The sequence below is a fragment of the Chelmon rostratus genome, chromosome 10 (genome assembly GCF_017976325.1).
Source record: "Chelmon rostratus isolate fCheRos1 chromosome 10, fCheRos1.pri, whole genome shotgun sequence".
Lineage (NCBI taxonomy): Eukaryota > Metazoa > Chordata > Actinopteri > Chaetodontiformes > Chaetodontidae > Chelmon > Chelmon rostratus.
The window spans coordinates 26,340,398-26,367,726 of record NC_055667.1 but is presented as its reverse complement, the minus strand read 5'-3'; the positions used below and the strand labels follow the sequence as shown (position 1 = coordinate 26,367,726).

General features: G+C 44.4%; 1 protein-coding gene across 1 annotated transcript; it reads left to right on the top strand.

The window, feature by feature from the left end:
- Positions 1–1,030: 1,030 nt before the first annotated feature.
- Positions 1,031–26,218, top strand: elk1 (ETS transcription factor ELK1). Its single transcript, XM_041945933.1, has 12 exons — positions 1,031–1,611; positions 1,789–2,084; positions 9,785–9,993; positions 12,443–12,628; positions 12,771–12,944; positions 13,479–13,616; positions 14,138–14,605; positions 14,927–15,071; positions 15,811–15,959; positions 16,088–16,171; positions 16,331–16,432; positions 18,635–26,218. The coding sequence occupies exons 2-12, from the start codon at positions 2,060–2,062 to the stop codon at positions 18,731–18,733; spliced, it is 1,779 nt and encodes a 592-aa protein (XP_041801867.1). The 5' UTR covers positions 1,031–1,611; positions 1,789–2,059; the 3' UTR covers positions 18,734–26,218.
- The last annotated feature ends 1,111 nt before the right edge of the window (positions 26,219–27,329 follow it).

The window sequence follows — 27,329 nt, the reverse complement described above, 5'->3', positions numbered from 1 at the left end:
TCAGGTAAAATTTTTTGACAATAATAATAACAATCTTGACAAAACAAACTTAAGTTCCATCTCAAGCACTTTCAAAGTCTGGTGAGATTCAACATTTATGGAACAGGAACAGTTTGGTTTGCCGCTGGCCTTTAAACCAACACACTGCGTTTGCACTGATTGTAGGTGGGTATGTATATATGCATTCATGAATGTATTTGTTTATATAAGCACCTTTTTGCTCTTTTGTTTTCTGTAAAGAGCTTTGAGCTGTTTTTGTATGAGATGGTGCTTTATAAATAAAACTTTAATTTTCTTCTTTCAGAAGCTTTCGACTACACCTCATGGTCTTCATCATCAAATGGTGTTTCCACAGTTTCTTGAAAAGTTGACAAAGCAGCAAAATACTGAACTTCTGAAGACAGTATTTCTTTTTGTGTATCAGCAGACCAGAATCATGAACAGGAAGTTAGAAATGAAGTTCCGAGTTCCCCGAGGCAGAGCCACACCAACTGAACCTATAATTTTCTTTGTATTAAAAATAACAGTCTCATCAATTTTATTTATTGTTTTAAGTGTTCAATTGTAATTTCTGAAAATTGTATCTCTCTACATTATGGTCGGGTGTCATGTATGTAATTCTGATTCTAGAATCCATCTAATCTTTCCATTAAAGTGCTTTTTGTGCAGTTGTTCCTCCTCTGAATAGAGCCTTGAGGTGTTGTAAGATAACTTTTTGATTGTGATTTTGGGTTATAGAAATTAAATGGACTTGACATAAAAACAGTGCCTATAATAATCCAGATGGTATCCATAATATCTATAATATCCATCATGACCTAAGTCTGTTGGTATTTACAGCCCTACTTGATAAAAAAAAAATCATTACCCGGTCCACTAAGACTACTGGAAAATTTGCGGGGCTTTCTGACGCATCTGGTGGGCTTTATCAGCAGACGGAGTGAAAAGTGGACGTTCAAACGCAACAGACCATTTTTATCTTGAAATCCATCACCGGAAGTGTGACTGTTTGAATTGCCGGTAACTTGACGGTGGTCAAAGTCGTGAAAAGGCGTTCGTCTGTTCAGGAAGAAAGTGGGAAAACACATCTAAGTGATGAATTTAGTGTTTACAGACGGAGGTTTCAGTCCGCGTGCTGCCCACAAACAATCAGACGGATTTTACAAACTACTTTTCCTCCGTGTCGGAGGACGCTGGAGGGTCTCTGGTGAACTCTGTGGATCTGGTCCGCAGTCAACAGCGCTGTTTTGAGGCTGACGCACCAGCAGGAGAGGAAGGCGGGGGGCTGTCACAGCAGCAAGCTGGGCTAGGCTAGGCTAGCTGATTAGCATGCTAGGCTAGCAGCTTCAGCCCTAGGAAAACCCTGAAGTTGGAGAAACTTTGCCAGGGCTAAAACATGAGCGGCAGCCCGTCGGCTAAGCGACTGCTTCAGAATCCGTCGGGAAGATAAAAATAACACAATTTTACCGTAAAAAACGCGTTAGCTTGGCAGCGTTAGCATTGCCAGCTAACTCCCATCAGCGTTTGTCAACACGTCCAGGTTCAGACAGCAGGGATGTAACGGAAATTAAAACACCTCAACTCACTTTATGGACATGTTCAGAAATATAGGTAACTCACATTTTTATGCTAATTAAGGCTGTCAAAAATTAACATTAGCATATTAATTGGCACTAAATGATGTGGGGCTAAGGGCTGTAAATGCGCCTGGTAGTGATTTCTGAGACATAATTTGACTTTTTTCTGTTTTGTCGGTGTTTTTGGACGGTGTTTCTTGGGCCGAGCTAGCTTGATTTTCGAGCTGTCGGTGAGTGGTTTTGTTAGCATGGAGCGACGGCAGCTCGGCAGCAGCTCGGAGCGGTTACATAACGCCAGCAGGTCGCGGGAGAAGCTGCTGAACGTCGCCTCCTCAGTCCGGCTCTGACAGCTGTAAACTGCTCCGACAACCCCCAACAGACAGACAGACAGACACCAACCACCACAACACAGCAGCATGGAGGAGGACTGAGCCTGCTGACAGACAGACAGCACAGACACAAGACGGCACATTGAGCTGAATATGGATTCTAACCCGCTGATAAACGGTAAGACGTGTTGCTAATGGAGCTTCTTCATGCTGTGTTTACATGCTGCTGATGGAGGATACAGCTCCCTCTCTCTCTCTCTCTGTGTGTGTGTGTGTGTGTGTGTGTGTGTGTGTGTGTGTGTGTGTGTGTGTGTGTGTTGCAGCCTTGCCTGTGTTTCTATGCAGTTTGGAGAGAAGCTGCAGCAGCGTTGCAACAGGTGTGTGGAAGCTGCTGAGGCCTGCAGCAGCCTGCAGCTCAGCGCGTGTGTGAACGTGTGTGTGTTTTGAGGTGGGATGTGAAAGCAGTTATTATCATTATATTAAAAGCTGGGTTGGACCTGGTTTGTTTTCATGCACCAGCAGCATGTAGAAACTTGCAGCCTGAGAACACGTCTGCTCTAAACCAGGTGCCTTCAGGTGTGTTTTCAGGTTGTAAACATCTCCGTCCTCGCTGAACCACCTGAATCAGGTCCGAAGCCAAGGTGGTGTGAGGTCACAAGTCCTCAAGAAAACTGTTAAGTTACACTGGTCATGTTAAATGAAAAGTGTCAAACCAAATTTAAATATCGCACAAAGGAGAAAAGCATTGTTTCGTCAGACTCGGTGGGATAGGCTTTGTCATGCGTGGCTGTAGTCAACAGAGCAGAAGAAGAAGAGGTGCAAACCAGAAACAAAACCAGCTTGGTGCTTAAAACCAAGCATAAAACTCTGTGGCTGAAAAAGGGCAAGAAACTGCAGTTCCTTAAATGTCCACCTGAGGCTGCCTCTAGAAGTGAGTCAGTCCCCATAGACCCCCATATTATTACAGCCTGGTGCAAAAATACGGTTCTGGTCTCTATAGCTAATTTCATGACAACTGTAAGTAAAGAAACACGACAGAGTACAGCAAAGAAACACAGAGTGAGCAGGGCTGTTCATGAGCTTTTTCACATATCATGGGTGCTGCAGAAGTTGAAAGTCTGTTACACAAGTGTGCTGCACAAGTATAAAACGTCTGTTAGCATCTCTAAAAACCACCACAATAAGCTCAGTTCATCACTGAAAAAGTCGTGTTACTGACAGAAGACATCAATGCTACTTTCAGGCCACCATCCGAACCTCAACAGGAAATGTTTTCACACAAACATTTTCTTTATTTGTCCCTGATGTTAAACTGCGGATACAGAACACCTCTGACTGCAAAATGATAATAAATAAATGATACCCATTTACATTAGATTCACATTGATCACACAGAACAAATCTGTGATCCGTGTCTTATCAGTGATTTACACAAACAAACATGAAGCCGTGTAGCAACCAAAACTAGAGTCCAGAAGATTTCTCTGTTCTTCAGCAGAAGCCAACAGATTGCAGTGATTGACCACAGTCACTTCATTAAAGGACTCATTATTTAAGGCTCGTCTCCTGGAATCAGTTCTGCTGCAGCAACACGACGAGAGCTGCTGCTTCTCATCCACACTCAGTTACATCGTTCACTCGTTACATCCAGTGATTGATCTCTTGTTTCACCTTATTTTCATTGTTTCTTATCACAATAAGTGATCCTTATTTTAAGATAACATGAAGTTAAGTGACTGTCATGATACTTATTTTAGATCATTTATGTCAGGTCTTTTTAAACATTTATATGAGATTAATTTACAGACTGTAACTGTGAAACTGCAGCTCTACACAGTGTGTTTATATACACCATGTGACTTCTAAAATAAGTTAGCAAAATGTGAATATTTCACTGTAGTGAGTAGTATTCAGCGAATTACGATGATTTGAATTGTGGACAGACCTCCTGCCTGGATAGACTGAACACTCATGTGTGGCCTAGTTCCCTAGGAATTGTGGGAACTGTTGGTGAAAACATGGATTCTACGCAGCGGACGACGTGATTTTTAACACCGTTGCAGCATCGATTCAGCTTACACACAAACCAGAGGCTCTGGCTTTTTTTTAAAACAGTGTCTTAAAACAATATGATCTCCGTCAGACGAGAGTTTCAGCACCATTTCAGACTGTCCCTCGCACAAATATCGTAAAGCTGTTACTGCAGCGGTAGCTTCATTCACCACACACAGCCATGTTTTCAGATGTTGCACTGTATGGCCCTGGTTAGAAATAAAAAGGATCAGTTTGTATTGAATCTGGGTTGTGACTGAACCTCAATAGTGTTCATTTTGTTAACTGAAACTGCAGCGAAATGTCCTTCAAAGACTTTTATTTCTTGACTAAGAGGAGACCATGAGGAGACGGCTCCAACGTCGACATTGACTGATGAAATCATCATGCAGTATTGTTAAAGAAAAAAGATGCAACTAAAATGTAGTTAAAAGGTATAATCTTAGCAGAATCTGTCTTTATTTTCATTGACAAAAGAGCTCAGATCAAATACTGTAGAGTGACTGCAGACTTCCATTTCCAGTGCTGTACGAGTATCAGCAATACGGCAACAGTTTACACACAAAAATATAGCAGGTAAATAGCTGGTATGAATATCACAAACCTGAGGAGACTCATTAAGACTCACCACTCAGAGGCTGAGACAGGTTAAGGAAACAGGCGGTGGTGTTACATTAAGAAGGCAGAGTTGTGGCTCATTCAACCAGTGTTTGTCATCAGATGATGAAATAAAACTGCTACAAAACACTTCATATGATTGATTTAAAAGTTCCATATATTTTGATGACTAAAAAACCGTCTTTCATTGACTAAAAACATGGTTACGGTGTCTCAGCTGACGCCTGACTTGACTCTTAAACAGGACGAGGCTGATTAAATATGATAAAAAAGTAACAAGGATGTTTGACACAGCTGAAAAAATGTCAACACAGCCGTGATGTAGACTATTATCATGGAGACAGGTTGAAGTCAGTGATGTAATTATCACACGTTGTCTTGGCAACGCTGACACACTCTGATGCGAGTGTTAGTGTTGGTGAGATATGACTCGTTTCTGATCACATGTCAATGATGTGAGTCAGAAAACAGGATGAACACGGGAAGGACCGGTGAGCAGTCGCAGTACTATCAGCAGGAACTGTAGTATTACTATTACTGGTTGTATCTTTAAGGATGTGTGCAGGTCGTCTGCGTGTCAGTTGACTGACAGACTGATCACAGTGGAACAGGATGTAGGCAGGAAACCACACTCTTCTTCTCTGGTGGAGAAAGTGGTTTGTTTTTTCATCCTCTCTCTCTTTCTGAACACTGAACAAACTGAGTGGATGTGAGCCCAAACACAGTCCAGCGTCAACTGACACAAGTTTGCATCAGCACCAATTATAATAATGACAACACTAATAACAACAGCAGCATCACAAGTAACAACAAGAACAAGAAGAAAGACTGTTAACAATGTTTGAACCCATTATACTGTGGTGACTATGAATGAGGATTACATACAAAAACATAAGAAGATAGTGGGGGAAAAAAGGGTGGAGCACATAAAAACAGGAAAAGATGCTTTTGTGAATCACCAGCACCGTCACTGCTGTCAGCATCACGCAGAGAGTCAGAATAACAGCTCTATTTGTCAGATAAATGTTTAATCACTGTCAGTTTTTGGGAATCAGAAACTGTAATTTAATTGGTGTGTTCCAGTTTTTCCACAGTTTTTAATGTATTTCCTACTGTTTGTAGCTGTGGTTGCTCTGGTCAGTTCCCAGCGTGAAGTGAGTCAGACTGGGATGAAAAGCAGCGTGGAGCTCAGTCAACGTCTCTGTGGAAATAAACCATCAGCACGCTCTACCTTTTGTTGTAGAGAGGCCTGGAGGACTGAGATAAGCTGCTTCATCCATTCACTGTTCACACACACAGTATCCTTATGTCTTATGTGTTTATCCGGCTTCACGTGCCGCTGTGTGAATCTTCACAATAAATCCATCACTGATTTCCTGATCAGAAGGATCAAGTCAGTTCAGGATTGATGGTGACAGTCAAACATCTAAATCCACCTCTAGATCTTCAGAGAATCAGCTTCTGGATGATCAGCTGCTCTGCAGTGGAGAGAACAGCTAGCTATGCTGCAGTTGGTGAGAGGCAGGGGTAGATGATGGTAGTGTGGCAATCGGCAGTTACATGTGGCATCTAGGCCTGTGGTAGCATTGTAGCAGCTAACAATAGCTAAAACGGTGGTAGTATGATAGTATCTTAGCAGTTAGCATTGGCATCTAGCAGTTAACATTAACAGTATAGGTGAATCTAGCTTTATTGTCTTCTTCTGTTCCTCTTAGCAGGTAGCGGTTAGCACTTAGCATTAGCTAAATGGTAGCATCAGAACTGTATTGTCTTCTTCTGTTCTTAGCAGGTAGCGGTTAGCACTTAGCATTAGCTAAATGGTAGCATCAGAACTGTATTGTCTTCTTCTGTTCTTCTTAGTGATTAGCATTAGCATTAGCATTGGCTAAATGGTAGGTTAGGGTTAGGGTTAGGTTAGGTAAGGTTCTTCACTGAGAATGAATCCTCTGTTTGAGCACAAGTATCTTGTGTTTAAATTAACTATGCTAATGCTAGGTGAGCAGGGAAGACCGACAGGACTGTTCAGAGTTTAGAATCACAACTGGATTTACTGGGTACAGGTCTCGTTCAGGTTTTAACGGTTCTGGCTTATGGTGTTCGCTGCAGTCAGAAACGCCCTCTCACACTGTGCAGGAGGCTGAAGCGCAGAGGTTTGTGGGGAGGGGCAGAGTAGCTCTCTCTTCCACCACCACCCGCCGTGGGGACGGGAGGCGGGCCACAGTAGATGGCTCAACACGCTCGCTCCTTCACCTGCTCCCCCCTCACCCTCCCATTAGCTGCAGTTGTGAAGGGGCTTGTCTTTGGCTTGGACCACTGGCAGTAGAAGGTGTAGTGGCTTGGTCCATCGTCGCTGCAACTTGAGTAAAATAAAAATAAAAGTATCATCCGCCTGTATGTGATACACTTTAGCCAGATGTTCATGCATGTGATGGACTTCTTTAAAAATTCATCTCCAGGGCTCGTTTGATTCTGGGTTTTGGTGCCAATCCTGAGGAGAGTCAGTGTGTCGAATCACTGCAGAGTCACATGGACGCTACGTGTCAACAAGTAAACAGCGATGAGATTGACAGCTGTAACCGTGGTAACTGTAACGATGGCAACAGCTGTGGCCTCAAATCCTCAGAATATATAGAAATTAAAAATGCAGGACAACAAGACTAAAATGTCTTTAATTTGTGCTGACTAAAACAAACAAAAATCAAATGACTGGAATTTGACAGAAACTAGTTTACATCAACCAAATCAAAATTAACACTGGTATAATTTTAATTTTAAAAAAACTCTAAAATGAGGTGTTTGGCTCTAGTTTAGACTAGGGCTTCATAATACTGGAAAAACTGCCATCGCAATCTTCTTTTTCCTGCAGTGCATATTGTGATATGAAAGAACAGAGTTTTCACCAGATGGCTTCAGTAGCTCTATTTGGAAAGAATGAATCATTCTAGAACTTTTTTGAAGCTGGTTTGACACTATTAAATGAAGAGGGGTGCCAGTCAGTCACGTCTGACAAATAATTATAAAATAGCTCCGTCAAACCACATGAAACAATAAAACAAAAAGCAAGCAGCAAGGAAATGTGCGTCACCAAAAACCAGCACTGAAAAAACAAACAGGCCGCAACTCAATTCAGCTTTCAGTAGGTGTGTTAGATCAAGCAAGCAAAGCAAGAGTGGTGTGTATGTGATGGTGAAAAGATGCCCCCCACAGTCCCACAGCTCAGTCCACTTTGTAAAGACACCGTTTTGTTTCCCGAAACAGCTCAGCTCCAATCCACTTACTAACCACAGAAAGAAAGACAACTGAAAACTCTGCTCCAGGTTTGACTGCCGGTCCCCACAAGACCGGCAACTCCTGGAGAAAATGCAAACATCCACCAGATTATTCCTCCTCCTGAGTCCAGAACCAACGCTTATGTTTCAGCAGGAGTTGGCTTCAGTGACGCCAACTTAACAACACGATCTGACGCTGAGGACGAAGCTGACGTCAGCTGAGAGTCAGTCAGAAGTCCATCATGACATGTTTGAGCTCATTTATCTTACTTACATCACGATGGCAACGCTGGGACGATGTGTTGTGCAGCTCTGGGTTGGACACTGCAGTCTGTTTATTCATTTTCAGTTCATACTGAGAAGTGAAGATATAGACGCATTAAACTTAAACAGTTTCATGTAACTGTCGGATCCCCCTCCCTCCCATTCCCGCATTCCCTTTTAAAAACATCCCCTGAACCCCTCACAACCCTCAGACCTTCACCCAGGAAACAGAGGAACAAAACCAAAACACCACAGTAAAATGCAGACATACTGCAGTAATTTACATTACAATCAGAACATGAAATTGATGAGGGGGGGGGGTTATAATAATAGTAATAATTAAAGAAGGTAGATTCAGCTATTGCTTGTAATGTCATTAAGCGTCAGTAGTTGTGTTGAAGTGCTTTCGAGCAGGGCAGCGGCAGCAGCAGTGTCAGTACTGAACAACAGTAGCCTTTCACACACTGTCTGTCTGTGTTTACTTGTCTCTCACCCCCCCGGCCTTCTGCCTTGGTTACCATTAATGAAAGGTCTCTCACCATGGCAATGGTTTCCAAGATGTTTGATAGGTTAGTTGTGTAACAGGTCAGCCAGTGGTAATGAGGCTCATTTGCATGGCTGACTGGCATCGCTGTGATCTGTTTAATGTTGACCTTTTCAGGAGAGACGCTCACAGGTTCACTTTCTCATGAAGAGTGCTTCTTCAGTTTAATCCACTCCACTGTGTGTGTGTGTGTGTGTGTGTGTGTGTGTGTGTGTGTGTGTGTGTGTGTGTGTGTGTGTGTGTGTGTGTGTGTGTCTGACCACTCAGAGTTAATTAACCAGCGTCTCGTAGCCAGCGTATCTGTAATTTTAACTGTATTACCTTTTTTTTACGTCAGTCCTTCAAAGAAATACTTGAATAAAACTGAGAGAAGAACAGAATTATTTTATGAAATATGTTACTAGCTACGAGGTTTGAGTGGTGTGACGGTAAAAACTGTGTGACGGTGTGAATGTCTCCACCGTGGGAGCTATCCTTTATTCACACCCTGTCATTCACAGTGTTTGTACTGCTACACAGCGAGCTAACACACACACACACACACATGAACACACAGACACAGTGTCTGTATTGCTACGCTGCTACACAGCGAGCTAACACACACAAGTGAATACATACAGACGCAGTGTCTGTACTGCTACGCTGCTACACAGTGAGCTAACACACACACACACACACACATTAAGACACACAGACACTGTGTCTGTACGATCGATCCACAGCTCCATTCACGAATTTGCGCAGATGGATGGAAACACGTGGAGAAAACACTTACATCATCGAAAAAATAAGAATGAGTGCTTGAAAGAGTATTTAATAGTATTTGATTTTAACTTTCTGTTTTTCTGAAATTAAACTTAATCGTTTTTAGACTCATTCTTTTTATATATCATGACCCATTCGTAATAGCAGCGTGAGCTTCCAGTTTATGTTGGCCAACAACAATAAATACCAGTAGAGAAAGTCATTACGGGGTCTGTCCACCAGAGCGCACTGTCTGATGTGTGTGTATGTAAGAAGTTTGGTTGGTTTTTCGAAATGAAATGAACGTATCGGCGCCATTTTTCTGAACATTGAAATGATGCCAAACCTCGTCTGTCTGTCTGTCTGCATGTATGTGTCCCCCCTCAGCCATGGACCCCTCCATCACACTGTGGCAGTTCCTGCTCCACCTGCTGGAGGACCAGCGGCAGCGTCACCTGATCTCGTGGACAGGTGAGGATGGAGAGTTCAAGCTGCTGGACGCTGAGGAGGTCGCCCGACTGTGGGGGCTCCGCAAGAACAAACACAACATGAACTACGACAAACTGAGCCGAGCACTACGATACTACTATGACAAGGTACCACTAATTATTATACTAGACATGCTTGACACTATGTTGCTATGGTGATGTCATATTGTCAGTTTAATTGCTAATTGCTATTAATTATTAGCTTATTTTATCCACATCACGCCTGTTTCCTCCCAGTGTGAAGGAATTACTTAACATGTGGTTGTAAACTTCATGTGAATGCAGCAGTACGTTAGCTCATGTTTGCTCAGCTTAGTTCAGTACTTTCTATGTACAGTTAATGTTTTTTAGCTCGTCCTCCATGTCCTGGTCTTTCAATTGGGCCTTTGCATCATTTATAATCGTATCCAGCAGCCATGAGCCCGTTGTTTGCGCCAGGGTCACCCTCCATCTTCATGGCAAGGTGAGACCTCTACACAACGAGATGAATGAGCTCGTATCTCTGACTCAAGAACAGAGGGAATACCAGGCATGTAGCATTGTGGTGTTCGTGGGGACGAGGCTAACCACACCAACTCTGGACGTGAACGCCTTGGTCGTTTCCAGAAGATGCGGGTGGATGGGATGAGGGAGAGCGGTAAGAGGAAGAGAGGAGGGCCGGCAGTATTTGTTAATGACAGATGGTGTAACTCTTGGCAGGATCACTATTAGAGGACAACACTGCACTGAGGACAATGAGCTGTTAGCAGCTAGCATGAAAACATGGTAATTATTGAGGGAATTCCTGCATGTTACTGCAATGGCAGTTTATATTCATGCCTCTCTGTCCACATTCACTCAATATGTTGCATCTTACACCACAAAAAAGAAAATACTGAATTCATTCTATGCCAAAACCAAGGAGGCATATAACACCTCAGCTCTGCCTCCCCTGGGAAGATCTGATTGTAGTCTGCTGAACCTCCTGCCTGTGTACAAGCTGTCACTCTCAACATGGAACAGTGGACATCGACAGTCTCTCACACTGTCCATGGACTAGATCAACTTCTGTGTGGAGAATGCTGACCAGGACTCTTTGGTGTTATTCCAACAACAAACCCTGGATTACTCCTGATCAGTAAAGTCTGGAAGGGTCCTAAAACCACCTCTGGCTTAAAGGAACCCAACTCTCAGCCTGTGGGGGACTGAAAGTGGGTGAAAGATCTGAACCTTTTTGTCAGTAGATTTGATCAGGCCTCTGTCCCTCCCCCCGTTCAGTCCTCCATGAGGACGACCCCCTCCCAACAACATAACTGTCCCTCACAACAAACCCAATGAGGAAAGAGCTCAGGAGGACCTCTAGACTGCAGACCTGAGGCACAAAAGAACTAACTGCCAGCTGCAGAAGTTCTCTGACAGTTCTGAATCATCAGCCTCGTCACAGATGGGGACAACAGGGAGTTCAGAGAACCGAGCCAGGGATTTGTGGATTGGTGCCAGTGGAACCACCTCCAGATCAGTGCAAGGAAAACTAAAGAGCTGGTGGTGGACAAACACTCTCCTCTTCCACCAGTGAACATCCTGGGAACAGACAGTGACATGGTTGAATCTTACAGGTACCTGAGTGTTCACCTGAATAACAAACTGGACTGGACTCACAGTCCAAATCCACCATATAAGAAAGACCAGCGCAGACTGGATCTGCTGAGGAGACTCAGGTCTGTTGGACTACAGGGGGCGCTCCTGAGGACCTTTTGGCTCTTCTATGGAGTGGTCTGCTAGGGCAGGAGATTAGGACATGGACACTTGAGAAAACTGGTTTGATTGGAAATGACTGATTCAGTCCAGACTTTTTGGACTCGGTGTTGTGTGACTACAGTTGCTGCACAAGAACACACAGAACGTGAAATACGACAAACTGAGGCAGCTGTACTACGACAAGGCACTACTGCCAAAACTATTAATAATACAACTGTTACTACTGCTGCTGCACAGGAACAGACACAACATAAACTACAACAAATTGAGCCAGACTACTATAAGTAGTACCTTATAGTACCGCTCTCCAGTATAACTATAAGTTACTACTAGTAATAATTCTGCTGTGTAATACTAACTTCCTATCCTTTTACTACTGCTATGTAATACTACTGCTACACATTCTGCTGTTATAAAGGACCACACACAAGCTATGACAAACACCCTGGTACACTACCACAAGGTAGTACTCTTAGCAATAGCAGTAGTAGTAGTAGAATTAGTCAAAGCTATTACAGCTGACAGCAGTAGAACTGTTTATGCTGCTACTGTGTTACAGAAGAAAAATATTCACTACATCACCAAGCGTCCAGTGTCATATTTGATGTGAACGAGTGAATGTTGCTCTGTGGTGTGAAGAGATAACGCCAGAGCCTGAGCACTAAATGCTCTGTGTGTGTTTTATGTGTGCGTGAAGTGCAGTTCAGCACACGTGGCTCCTCGTACCAAAGAAAAGTGTCAGAACGTTGTGACGTCTCGGAGTCGGCGGATTGTATAGACCTGCTGCTGGTTTTCCATTTATTTTGTGTTCTTCTTTCAGAACATCATAAAGAAGGTGAGCGGGCAGAAGTTTGTCTACAAGTTCGTCAGTCAGCCCGACCCCTCTCTACCTGAGGGGGTCCGCAACGGAGAGGAGGGCCAGAGAAGGGACAGTGCCGACCCAAACAGCCAATCAAAAGTCCTCGGGGGCGTGACCTCAGGCTGCCCGACAAAGGGCTTACCCCAGGTACACTTTGACTTTCTTTTTCATTTTGCTGTAGATTTCTGCAGGATATGGACACACAGTGAGATAAATATACTGTGAATCTACTGACTGGCTCACTGATCGATTGATAGACTGATCGATTGATTTCTGTGTTGATCCTCAGCGCTCGTCACCCAGCAGCTCCCAGAAAAGCTCCCGTAATGACTACATGAAATCCGGCCTCTACTCCACCTTCACCATCCAATCGCTGCAGGCCTCACCCAACCCACGGCCAATCAAAACAGAGCTGCTGCTGCAACAAGACCCTGCCCCTAAGGTGGATCGCACGCCCAGAGAGGTGTGTGTGTGTGTGAGATAATCTTTAATTCAAACATTCATCACTAACATTAGGCCTTGTTTCCTTTAACAAGCGTGTAATCAGAACAGTTATTAGTTCATTCAGTGTGTTAGAATCTCCTGAAAAAGGGCAGAAAACGTGCTGATATTTAATGATACATCAACAATATGGCACACACGAAGCATTTAAGACACTTAATTCAGATTGAAGTCCAGACAGGATGTTGGTATGTGAATGTCTCCATTTACACATAGTTAAGAATTGTGGTGTCATGTTGTCGTACACATAGAATATTATCTTAATCAGCCGCACAGAGAGATTTTACTGTGGGGACAAAATGTCAGCTGGTTTCAGATCAGCGCTCGGTCCCTGCAGGTCGCCTCAGAGCGGGGATCAGATGTGGGACTATCAGTGCCTTCCTGCTCAGCAGGATGTTGAATACTCCTCTGTGCTGATGCCTTCTCTCATCTTTTCTCCTCTCACGTTTTTCCTCCTCCTCCTCCTCCTCCTCCTCCTCCTCCTCCTCCTCCTCAGGTCTGCGTACTATCGGAGTCTAAATCCTCTCCGTCAGTCGGTGACTCTGCTCTCCAGGTGATCGTCACTCAGCCGTCTCCGTGTCCAACTCCAGCTCTCAGCCCCCAGATACCAGCCAACACTGCCAGCCAATCACAGGTCAGTATCAGGCCCCGCCCCTTGCATGGTCACTTTGTGCTGTTAATAAAACATGTATTTTCCACCAGTGGAGAATTTTTATTCTTTACAGCAAGAGTGAATAATAATAAACGATGATCTTCATTCTGCATATTCCTACAGATATTGATATTCATAGTAATGTTACAGTATTTGTAAATTATTTGTATTATTCTATTATTGTTATTATTAAGATTGACAATATTTCTCTGTAGAATAAAATAAATATTCCTGAATGACAAAGACGAACTACTGGGAGTTACTGGAATGGTTAAAACCTGTATTGACCTCCTATATAAATGTGGTCACATTAATACTACAGACATATGAAAGAATGTAAGCAAAGAGCTGCGTGTTGGGGGGTTTAACGGCAGAGCTGCTCTGTGTATCGATGAAAAACCGGGGGTGTGGTCTGCGGTTGAGGGACAGGTGTGTTGAAGGGTCTCAGGTCCAGACTGATCCTCGGCCGGCCTCTCAGAGTCTTGTCTCTCTTTCTTTCCCAGAATCCTCCTGCTCCTCCTCTGAGCGACCCTCCTCACATTTATCTCACCAGCGTCGGGGATCCATCCTCCCTCACCCCCCTCATCCCCCTGGGTCCGGTCGGGGGGTCGGTGAGTCCTGTCCCGCCCCCCCACGTGTCCATGGGCCCCCAGGGGCCGCAGCAGGATGACTGCGGGGGAGTCGCCAACCCGGCTGCCTTCCCTCCTCACGCCGCCCCTCACCCGACTCACCCCCCACCTGTCTTCGTCATCATCAACCCTCCTCCCCCCCAGCAGCAGCAGCAGCAGCAGCAGCAGCAGCAGCAGCAGCAGGCGCCTATGGCGGCCACTCCTCCTGCTATCGCTCCTCCTCCCTCTGCTCCTCCCCCCACCCGTCCCCCGCCTCCCCCCATCGTCATCAAGGAGGAGAACCTGCCGTCAGAGGAGGAGCTGCTGGAGATGGTGTCTCTGGAGGAGAAACAGGTGGAGGAGGTGAGAGGAGGAGGTGAACTCCTAAATCAGTGTGGTGTGTGAAAGACGAGATTAAGAAGGTATTAAACAGGCTGGAAGTCGAGAGTTTGTGATTAGTCCAAATGTCTCTTATTGACGAGTTTAATTTATACACAAGAATCAAGTATGAAATGGCTTTATTGATCAGAGTATCAGTATCTGATCCTTCTGATCCAGTATTCAATACATGTCACTGAGCTCAGCTTCATCAGACCTGCGTGAACAGTTTGTGTCAGTGATCGAGCTCCTGATTTCTGCTGAGTCGTGCTTCAGACTGATGACTCGTGACGTCTCTCCTTCCAGGTTCCTCAGCTGATCTGTGGCTCAGGGGAACCGGAGTCCCCGCTCACCATTGTGGAGAGCCCACCTTGCATGGAGCCTGGGGCCGGAGGTCAGCAGAATGCAGGGGAGGGGGTGACGGAGGAGGAGGTCAAGGACACGCCAACAGGTAACAGGAAGTGACTGTTACATGAGCTTGCTGATGGAGGTTTTCATTGAGGTTTCTGTTGCAGCCGGTTTTGAATGTTTTTGTTGCTGCGGCCTCACAGATAACGACTCCCCCCACTAACATCTGACCATGTTTCGACACTTTTACACAGTTTAACATTAATGAACAGAGGTGATACATCACATCACCACTGAGCCTTTCCAGGACGTTTCATACCCAATCATGATGCTATCACCTGTTACCAATCAACCTGTTTACCTGTGGAATGATCCAAACAGGTGTTTTTTTTTCCAGTCTATAGTTTCTCCTGTCCAACTGGTTTGAAACGTGTTGCTGCATCAGATTCAGAATAAGCAGATATTTACAACAATCAATGAAGCTGATGAGCTCAAACATTAAATATCTTGACTTTGTGCTGTTTTCAGGTGAGTTTATGTCAGAAAGGATCAGCAGGTGATCACATTCTATTTATTGATGTTTAAACAGCGTCTAAACGTCTTTGGAATCGGGGTTGTACTAAATCTGACTGCTTCATCCAAATACTGAAGGTCCTGACTCAAAACTATCAAGTTGATCATGTTAAATTATTGATCTTATATTGAAAGTTTATCTGGAGAATGTGACTGTAGATCCGGCTGTTCAGTGAAGAAAAGTTTGATTGAATTGGCGTTAATGATGTCAGTCTCTGTGTGTGTTACAGCAGACAGCAGTTTCACGTCTGTCTGTCTGTCTCCATCAGATCCCTCCACCCCTCCGGTGATGTCCTCCTCGGCTGTGACTCCTCCGGTGACCTCGACATCCGACGCTGTTCCTCCCAAACCAAAGAAGCCGCGGGGCCTGGAGCTGCCCTCCTCCCCCTCCCTTCCCCCTGGCCTCTCCCTGGATAAGGTCTGAAGCCTGAATATAACAGTTTCCTTAAAGATCATTAACCAGTGAATTAGTAACAGGTTATTTAAAACAACAGGTGCGTTGTCAGGTGAAGCCTGTGACATCATATCCTGTGTTTCCCTCTGCAGGTGAATGCGGCTGTTAACAGTTTATTGGCTCCAGGATCAGCGACCAACACGCTCACCCCAACAGTCATCACCTCCCACGCTCTGGTAGACACCTGTCTGTCTGTCTGTCTGTCTGTCTGTCTGTCTGTCTGTCTCTCTCTCTCTGTCTCTCTCTCTGACTCTCTGTCTTAATGAGACAAGAAGAAGAACTGTGAGAACTTGATTTTGTTTCTTGTTCTGATGGGTTCTTGTCTGTCCGTCCAGACTCCGGTCCTGTTGACTCCCAGTCCTCTTCCCTCCACCATCCACTTCTGGAGCACACTGAGTCCCATCGCTCCTCGCTCCCCGGCCAAACTCTCCTTCCAGGTAATAGACTGATCCCACTGTTCATAACTCTGATCATAGTCAGGTGCAGTGTGCAGCACTCTAATGTCTCACATGCTAAATTCAGTGTACCTCTCTGTTTGCACTTCACATGCATTGATTCTTATTTAAATGGCACACATAGACTGAAACAAAAAACACAACGTTGTCATTTTTTGCATTAAAAGCACCACTGGAAAGGAAGTTATTCTGCCCTGTGAGCTGCTGCAAGTAGTTTATTGTGAAAAGAAACTGACACTGATTATCAAAGCAACATGTAAACATGGAGGAAATGTTGAGTTTGTATCAGCAGCAGATCAAAACAGGAGCTGATCAGAAAACAGACAATAAGAAAAATTAAAGCCTGATTGTCTCTGCCGCTGAGGCAAATAAAGATAAATTACTCTCATTCATTTCAGGTGTACTGTCAGTCTCTTATATCCTCAAAGTCTGTAACAGGAAGTGATTGGCCATGACCTGCCAAAGTAAAACTTCAAAGCTTTGTGTGTTTTGAGTCTCACGCTTACTTTTTAAATAGTAGCTATACCTTAATATTCTAAGTATTCTTAAAGAATGTGTCAGAGAAGTGATGGGGCGTCACCTGTAGGATGGCAGGTGGAGAGGTGGTCAAGGTAAGAAACAGGCCTCAGAGTTCTACCTGGTTTGTGTTTTCAGGGAGGGGTCGCAGAATTCACCTGGACCAAATGGTCACAGGCAGGTTTTGAGCAGACACAGTGTTTATGTGTGCTGTTGTGACGATCAGCTGCACTAACTGCAGAGCTCATCTTCAAAGAGGAGTTTGAAGTTTGTTTTGCAGGTTGTTCACAGGTTTGCAGAGCTCATATCACACTTTTGCAAACGTCACAGACGTTCAGTGTTGAAACCACACAGAGAACCTTCACAGATGAGTTTTTACATGCCTGTTACACAAAACAGAACTGTTTGATTCACACGTTCATTTTGCCCACAGCAGGAATTCCTGTTCCTCTGGCGCCACCATCAGGTCATCTAAGAAACATGAAAACAGATATTTAAAGTTTGATCATATTTTAAAACTATGAGATTATATATATTATCTATTACACACACACACACACAGAGCTGGAGAGTCTGCAGGTTTCTGGCTCAGTTTTTACACCATCTGTTACCAGATAACAGAGAATTATTAAAGCTTCAGTTCACTGAGATGATAAACAGCAGATTCTCCGTGGACCCTCTGTTGGTGTCGGTTTCGTGTGTTCAGGTTTGAGTTGAACACACTGGAGACAAACGTTTTGTTGCATTGAGTAATTTTGTTCCTTTGATGAAAAAACAAATAGCTTTAAGGAGACTTCCTCTTGTGTGTGTGTGTGTGTGTGTGTGTGTGTGTGTGTGTGTGTGTTTGCTGATGTGTCACTTTGTCGCCTCCCTCTGGTCGAGTGAACTGATGCTCAAACAGACGCCACAGCTGCTTTGACTCGTGTATAGCTTTATTTATAAAATGAACGAGTGAACAAGTGAGTTCAATTCTCAGATCAAACAGACATGAAAATACAGCAGCAGCTTCATGGACAGATGAAACACTCAGAGCGGATTATCCAGATATATGATGAAGATAAAGAGGTTTACTCAACCGTGTGCGTGTGTGTGCGTGATATAGAAGTGCAGGATTAGAGCTTTATATCGAGTCTCTGGGATATTTTACATTAAAAGCAGAGGATGTGATTCAGACGTGTAGTAAACTGTTTGACGATACTTTAACAGAAGCAGTGAAGGTCGAGCAGGATGAAGGTCACTGTGGTCTGTCACACCTGCAGCTGTTTATTAACTCATTTCATACTCCGATTAATTCATTCTTTATGTGAAAGTACTCATTATGCAGAATTACTCCATTCGAAGTGTGAATTCGCGGTTCATTAGCGTCTAAGCGGCTAATCTGGAGCTAATGGAGCAAATGGCAATCTGAAAAATAGCTAAAGATGTAGGTTAAGAGTTTAGTATTTGCCTCTGAAATGAAGAATAAAGACATACATATATGAAATGGAAATACTCAAGTAAAGTCCAAGTACCTCAGATTTGTACTGGAGTACACTGGTACAGTAAATGTACTGGTTCCGTTCGTTCTGGTCCTTTGAGACGTGTAATGAGCAGAAAAAGTGGCTGAAGGTGTGATTGTGTTTCTGAGTGAACTTAAATGTTGACCTCCTCCCTCTCTGTCCTCTTCAGTTCCCCACTAACGGCAGTAATCAGATCCACATCCCGGCTCTGAGCGTCGATGGTCTGTCCACCCCTGTGGTTCTCTCCCCCGGACCCCAGAAACCCTGAGCTCCCTGCCCGCCTCAAGCAGCTCCTCACTGGGCACAGAACTCGCCTCGCTTCCCGGAGGAAGACTGGATCTGGACTGATTCTGAAACTCTCAGGAACCAGGAGCCACGTAGTTTTTGGGCACTGTTGCCTGACTGGGAGAGGCGGTTTATGGGGACCTTTCATTTGTGGAATTAGTCACAGCCAGAGAATCATCGTCCAAACAGACAGAAGTCCCAGTTTGTTGAACGTTGGAGATGCCGGAGCCTCCGGACGCCTCTGACGATGCTTTTTAAATGTGCAGAGAGCAGGTGGGTGTCTGGGCCTCATCCACCTGAAACCCTCCCCTCGTTTCTCTCAGAGCGTCTGTAGCAGCAGTCGGACACTGTCGAGGGGTCGGTTGAAAACAGCTGCTTCTCCTGACTTTGAACGCGTCTTTGAAAGCTGACAGCAGAACAGAAATCACATCTAAAGGTGGAGAACGACGAGGTGGAGGGCTTTCTTTTCTTCTTCTACTGAGGGCTGCAACTTTGATATAAAGATAGTTTATAACGGATTAACTGTTGGTCTGTCAACAAACTGATGCTTCAGTTCAACCGACAGACTCAGTTTATATGAGGTAAAATAAACTGGAACCAGATGTTTGTTACTGGAGAAGCTTTGATTTAATATCAGAACTGATTTACTGTTACAGACTGACCGAAGACTGAAGGCCGGCAGACCTCGTTTCCTGTCAGTTCATCTCGGATCAAGCAGAAAAGACTTTTCCAAAGTAACCGAAGTGGTTTTGATCAGAAACTTCGTGTTCATGAGGAAACTTCTGGATTCACGTGAAGCCGGGATTCAGATTGATCGCAAATCTTTCACGCTGCGTCTCTTTCGGGGCGTTTTGATGTTTATCGTCTTTTTTTTAAGTAGTTATTTATTTCAGTTTCCTGTTTTCAGTGCAGTGTTCTCTGCACATTCTTTAATAATACTTGGCTGCTTTCTGGTGGTCATCATGGCTCCTGACTGTACTGGGCAAGCTTGATTTAATCACTCCCAGATAAACATTTTATTAACTCTCATCCACTTTTAGGTCTGTTTAATGGTTTTTGCTTCGCTCTTATTGGCCGCAACCTTTCCTCCAGTTATGCATGGCCTGTTATTGGACAGAACTCCTCTGCTTCATTTTGAACTGACCAATCACAGAGGAGGGATGGGGATGGTGATGGATTTTCAGCCTTCGTCGGGAGTTTTTACACAGCCAAGTTCTTTCTGTATCAAAGTCTCTTTCTGTGACAGATTGTATATTTTATAAAGGAAGAAGTTTTCCATGTGAACTGAAGCGACTCTGCAGGAGAACAGAGTGAAATCTGTTCAGAGGTTTTATTGAGGACATAGTCACATTCCTTCGGCTTCAAATTGTCGATGATGCGTTTGTTTTATTGATAAATAACTGAGGATCATTTAAAAGCAACATCATGCAAGACTTAATATTTTTGAGCGCTTACAGTTTCTGAGTGCAGTTCGCTTTTACTCCGCTGTCATACTGAGGTGACTTACAGCAGCTGCGACCAGGACCCTGATCTGGATCTTATTTTATGGAGCAAAGGTTTCCTGGTTTTTCCTCTGATGTCCTCCAGCTTCTCTGCCTCAACTCTCCTCAAGGACAGATAGCTTCACTTGTTGCTAAAGGGGCCGCTAACTGTGGCTGCCATTAGCTAGATAGCTCAGTTAGCCGTACAGTGAGAGGTCCTATTAGCCAGCTAGCCCACTGCCCTGCCCCTGCCGGCAGTCCCTGCTAAACCTTCACCACCTACGGGTGGTCCAGGCCCTCTGTTCTAGTGGTGTAAACACCAACACTCCCCCGGTGCTCCGAGCTCACATTTCGGGCTGACTAAGCTAGCTGCACAGCTGACTAAGCTAACAGCTAATGGCAGTTAGCAGCCTTTAGCGGTTACATTAGCAACAAGTAAAGTTGTCTTTACGTTATGAAACTTCATAAATCACCTAATTATTTTCTCCATAAAATTTGATCCAGTTTCACCAAACTCAGTGAATAAAGTTGTAAAATGTTGGTAGAGTATCAGCAAGGCCGCCCACAGAAACACTCCGCTCCGCCGTCTGTCGCTCATCCAACCTCGTTCATGTCTCATCTGTGGTCCGACAAACAGGAAATTCATCATGTTCAGTAGCTGCTGTAGCTCTCACATTTCTGTTGGAAAAACGACAGACGTGTGCTGACGACGCTAACTTCTTCCTAGCTGACACCTGTAGTTGAAGGTGTGTGACGGAGTTGCAGAGTGTGACGTTCAGTCATTGCACCGTCAGAAGGATTTTAACGGGTTGCTTTGAAGCGAAGTGGTTGCGTAATGTTGCTTTAATTCAGCGTTCATTCCAGACGTGCAGTAGGCGTTTGTTGAGCAGCTTTGACTGGTGACTGCTGGATTCCAGGTGTTATAAATCTGCGGCGATGTTGCCACAAGTTTTCACGTTAACAATCGTTTTCTCTTCCTTCGAGAACGTTGCTGCTTCATCTGTCTGTTAAAGTGACGACTGAATGTTCCTCACAGCCTTATTCACACCTGACGGCATATTAATGGAAAGGGCTGCTTTGAGAACAATTTGTGACAACTACACCTTTTCCCTGATGACTGAGTGACTCCAATGAGGTAGACCACTTAGACCTCATGTTGTTTGTCAGTCAGTCGCTGAGTCAGTGAACTACATCAACTTTGACCTTTGAGTCAAAAATGTAGGAAGCTATCGTAGCTTATTAGCTGTGTGTGACCATCCAGTGTTACTCCTCTGAGATTCGACGTGATTTGAATAACTTGAACTTGTGGCAACATCAAAATCAGCAGAAACACCGAAACAGAGCTGCAGCTTTCTGCAAACCATAAAGTTTTAAATTTGTGTTTTTTTTCCCCCCAAATCCAAAGTGAGGCTGAACCACCGGTGGACACACAGTGACGCGTGTTATGGTTCTAAAGAGACTGTTGTTGTTATTGTTGTTATTGTCGTTGTTGTTGTTTATGATGCTATATGAGCTCTGTGGTTGCCACGGTAGCCCGACCCCCTGACTGTTGCTGAGCTGCAGGTTGTTGCTGTCGTTGCTGTTATTGTTGCTGCGGAGCTGAAGCTCCTCGTGATGACGCTGTTGACGTGTTTCTATGCTTCTGCGTGTGACGACGAGGCTGCTGACACACACACACACACACACACACACACACACACACACCAGGAACTGAGTGAAGCTGAACTTTTGAATTCAGTGAAACTGAAGTCGTGAGTAAAAACAACATGAACACTTCTGACAAAAGGATGTTTAAATACTTATTACTTCACAGCTGTTCCCATTTTTGTCGTGTCATGCTAAGCTAACTCAGATTGATGATGGATCAGACGGTTTCCGCTTAAGTAGAGTTTGGGTTCAGGTTTCATTTTGAGTGTTTCATATCAGATTTAAGACTCTGTTGATGTACACTATATTGCCAAAGTATTGCCTTGACTCGCGTATGCACTTCAGTGGCATCCCATTCTTAATCCATATGGTTTAATATGACGTCGGCCCACCCTCTGCAGCTATAACAGCGTACTTTACACCACTGCATGCAACGCTTTGCATTGCACGTGGTGATGTATGGCTTGAATGCAGTTGCTCGGCCATAGAAGTCCATTCCCTGAAGCTCTCTTCGTGCTGTTTTTGAGCTAATCTGAACGCCACATGAAGTTTGGAGTTCTATAGCGATTGACTCTACAGGAAGTTGGCGACCTCTGCGCACTATGCCCCTCAGCATCCACTGATTCCCGCTCCATCAGTTTATGTGACCTACCACTTTGTGGCTGGGTTGCTGTCATTCCCAATCACTTCCACTTTGTTATAATACCACTGACAGTTGACTGTGGAATATTTAGGAGCGAGGACATTTCACGATTGGACTTGTTGCACAGGTAGCATCCTGTCACAGTACCACGCTGGACTTCACTGAGCTCCTGAGAGCCACCCGTTCTTTCACAAATGTCTGCATGCCGTTGTGCTTGAATTTATACACCTGTGGCCCTGGAAGTGATTGGAACACCTGATTATTCGGATGGGTGAGCGAATATTTTTGGCAATATAGTGTATCTGTAAATCAGACTCAGCTCGACTCCAGCTGGTGATGAAAGTTATTTCCTCAATTAGTTGATCAATTGTTTGGTCTATAAAACCCAAAAATACTCAGCTGACCAAAAAAATAAATAATAGAAAAATAAAAGCAGGAGGTTGTCAGTTGAGACGCTGGAAGAATCACCTGGTGTCTCATGAACGTCACCTGGTGTCTGGTGAGCTCATGAACGTCACCTGGTGTCTCGTGAGCTTGTGAACGTCACCTGGTGTCTCATGAACGTCACCTGGTGTCTCATGAACGTCACCTGGTGTCTCGTGAGCTCATGAACGTCACCTGGTGTCTCGTGAGCTTGTGAACGTCACCTGGTGTCTCATGAGCATCACCTGGTGTCTGGTGAGCTCATGAACGCCACCTGGTGTCTCATGAACGTCACCTGGTGTCTGGTGAGCTCATGAACGTCACCTGGTGTCTCGTGAGCTTGTGAACGTCACCTGGTGTCTCATGAACGTCACCTGGTGTCTCATGAACGTCACCTGGTGTCTCGTGAGCTCATGAACGCCACCTGGTGTCTCGTGAACGTCACCTGGTGTCTGCTTGTACTTATTCGTTAATGACACAGCTATTTGTCAAATAGTTTTCTTTTCAAACACCAGGTGACGTTCAGACGCCGTCAGAGGTAACAGCGTTCGAGGAGTCCTCAGCACCGCCCAGGACGGAGGGTTGTCTAGAAAATCCAGTTGCTTCCAGTGTTATTATTCGTTATTTAGAGCTGATATGATCAACCAGATCCAACCTAGAACCAGATCCCACCTTGAATCAGCTATCAGAACCCGACCCGACTTCTTTGAATTTTTTTGTCCAAAAGTGGAAAAACCTTCCACTCAGGAGACATCTGCATAAAAATCTGAAAGTCTGCCGACGTTTTCATTCAGTTCATTTCAGCCTCAGATCAGTTCCTGACGGTGTGATTTCCCAGCCTCAGTGGTGACATAAACGCAGCACCCAGCCATCGTGTTCGACTGTTCTCTCCTTTACAGCATGACTCTATTTTTCTACCAGAGACGACGTGTTTTTATTGTGTATAAAGTCTAAAGAGCGACAAAGCCTTAAAGATTTCCGAGCTGCAGCAGAAGAAAGATGCATCATTGTTTTTTAAAATGATCACAGCTTCATCTTTCAGAGCATGACGATGAAAATAAGCCATTTCTAGTGGAAAGCTTTGAGTCCGACATCTTTAACATCAAGCTAACGTTTCTCTCACCAGCAGAACATGAAGAATGTTTTTATATTGATTAGTAACCGTGTTGCATTCTGGGTAACATCCAGACCATTTTTAAAACTGGCCGTCATGTTTGCTGGAAGTACACTGTAAAAAATGATGTGCCGGTTGAATCATGAGTAACGATAACTGTACTACAACAGAATGACCTTTAAACATTTGAATGTTTAGGTGTTTGTTATTAGAAAAGTCAGCCACCATGGTTGAAAACATTATTGCAGTATTGATTAGGGTCTATCAATTTCTGATATCGGTTTATGTTGTGATATAAATTTCCTGGAAAATGAGTTAATGTTTTTAGGTAATCCAACATGTGAAATAATGTGAGATAAAAAACAAAGTCCAATATTTTGTGAATCAGCACAGATTGATCATTGATTGATTATCGATTGATGAAATGATCGAACGCAGGGAGAGATATTAAAGGGACAGATTAACTGGTATCAACAGGTTTCTACATTTCTGAGGTCTGAGACATTTGCAGTCATCCGCAGCACTGCGACTAGCAGTAATTAAATACAGAGTGATTACAGCAGCGATGAGATCCAGACGCGGCGACGCGTTCGGACACCTGAAGCGGCGTTGACGATGTTCGGTCGAGATCTGGCACATCACTTTTCACACGTGTTGAAGAATCCAGCGCTGATCTGAGTGATCTGCTCCCTGCTGATCGCAGATCATAAACTGCGGCAGCATCACGTCTCTCAGAAGATTGTCGCTCTCAAACTGCAGAAGCGTTTGTACTGCAGAGCTCTCATAGGCTCACGCTTCGGTCACATGTCTGACTGCTGCTGTTCTCACCTGTCGACGATTGTTGTCGAACTTCAGGAGGTTCATCCTCTGATCTCTGAAGTTTATTTTTGCCATCAGATTTTTAGGAACATCTGTTGGAATCTGGAGCTTTCTGTCTGATCCTCCTGTTGCCATGGAGATGACTCCATTAGAGCTGCAGTCATTGATCCACTATCTAAAAATGAATTGATCAGGAGTTGTGAATTGATTGAGGTCAAAGATCAACCTGCATCAACCACATAGCAACAAACACTGAAGCTCTCTGATTGGATGATTCTGACAGCAATGCCCTCTGGGACCTCCCTGAAATGAACACAGTCAGCTCAGTGGCCAAAAGTATGTGGACAGCGCTTAACGCCAGTCCACAGAAAGGTATCCTGAACAGATACATATCAAATGTATTGATCTGTACTGACTGTGGGTCTCCAGCCCTCACCTGTGCTCTGCTGTGTGATCAGCTGAATGACATGAAAGCAAATGACTGCTACACTGTTTGACTGAACAGGTCTAACCTTTAATATTTAATACAGCCGTAGTGTTCATGTAGCGAGAATCAGAAATTATTGATCAAGCTTCCAGTGTTTCTGCAGGCAGGTCCCCAGCAGAAATCAATCAATCAATCAATGAAATCAATGCAGAGTTCTTCCTGTGGAGCTGACATGAAAACTGTTTTTAATAAGTGAATTTCTGCTAAGAGCCACAAAGTCTAATAAAAAACAGTCTGACTGTTTAAAACATCAAACCAGACTAACTGACCACATACTTACGGCCATGTGGTGAATTTATATTGAAACATGGTCACTAAGAAGACTCCGTGCAGTTTAACTTTGGGAGTGTCCCATGATTCTTTGCAGCAGATGACATCAGACAGGAAGCTCTGGGAGCAGGCGATGACTCTTACCTTGAATTGTAAACATGTTTTCTATCAGCAGGTTCGTGTGGAAACCTTTTCTGTACATAATCTAAATATAACCTGATCGTACAAATCTATATATTGTGTACGTGTGACGGGCCTGGGGAGTGTTGCTGATGTGTTGTTTCTGTGGCCTCTCGTCGCTGTCAGATCCTGCGTGGCCCCGCCCCTCCTCAGCTGTGATTGGCTGGGGAGTTTATTGATGTAAGGGGGCGGGCCTGCTTTTATTTTTCTGAGACAGAGTTCTACATGTTCCACGTGTCGTTTACTGGAGACAATAGAAGAAAAGCTATTTTTATGGACTTTTGTTGGTGTAAATGTTCTACAGATGATTCCTGGTTTTCTACAAGATGAACGTTCACACAAACACACACACAGACACACAGACACACACTCTCTCTGGGAGGACGTAATAAAACTATTTTGTTCTGTAATCTCTCGTCTGTCTGATCACTGACTCGTGGTGTTACAGGAGGTGTGTGTGTGTGTGTGTGTTGGGGAAGGGCTCATGAACACCAGAGGACCACCCTGAGCACACGATGATGATGATGAACTGATTGTGAAATAACATTTAAAAGATGTTTCTCTTTTTTCTGTCAGGTGTACTGAGATGAAAACAGCTGACACTGACATTCAGAGAAACATGAAATCAGTGTTTCATGCACTCTGCATTTTCCTGAGTCTCCATCTGTAACAAACACACTGAAGTCAGGTGACTTTAAAGGTGACGTGATCTCAGGTGCATGCTTGTATTTGGGGGTCTACTGGAACAGTTTTACATGCTTTAATGTTAAAATACGTTGTTTATCTCATACTGTACGTCACCGAAGCGCCTCTCTTCACCCTTTGTTCTAAACGTTCTGATTGGCTGCTGCCTCCATGAGAAGTCCAGTCTTCTCTGATTGGTCCTTCAGGCTGCTGGTCTGCATCATAGTCTTCAAAGTAGGTCCATGTGGCACAAGTTGCCCCTCTTTTAGGTATGAGCTCCTGGTTCTGGCTTAGCTGGTCAGAGTCCTTCTGTGCAGAAAGACCTCGTCCTGTGTCACCTTTGCTGTCCTCCGTGTTTGTGTGGACAAACGCAAACGTTTCCCATCATGCCGTGCTGGATTGAGTAGTTTGCAGGACGCAGATGCTGCTTGTAAAAAGAAAAAGCACAACAACAATTACATTTTCTTCTTCTCAAACATCAACGGTTTTACCACCTGGCCATGAGCTCCGTCCCCAGTAGTTACTGTTGCTAAGGCCGTCGGAGCCTGGCTGGTGTCTGCTGCAGCTGGTGTGCAGTTCAGGGACCCTGGGACAACGGAGAGAGATGTCCTCACAAATGAGTTCAAATGATCCCACAATGCAAAGTTTGTAGATTTTGATGTCAGTGTCCTGCCTTCTATCACCCTCCCTCACCCCAGCACACACACACGCACACACACACACACACTCCTGATGGGAATTAAGGTTTACTTCAGTGTTAATCCAAACTAAGCTGGATTTCAGAGGCAGCAGGATTGTTTTCACTCGGTGGGAGTTCAGAACGGAGGCACA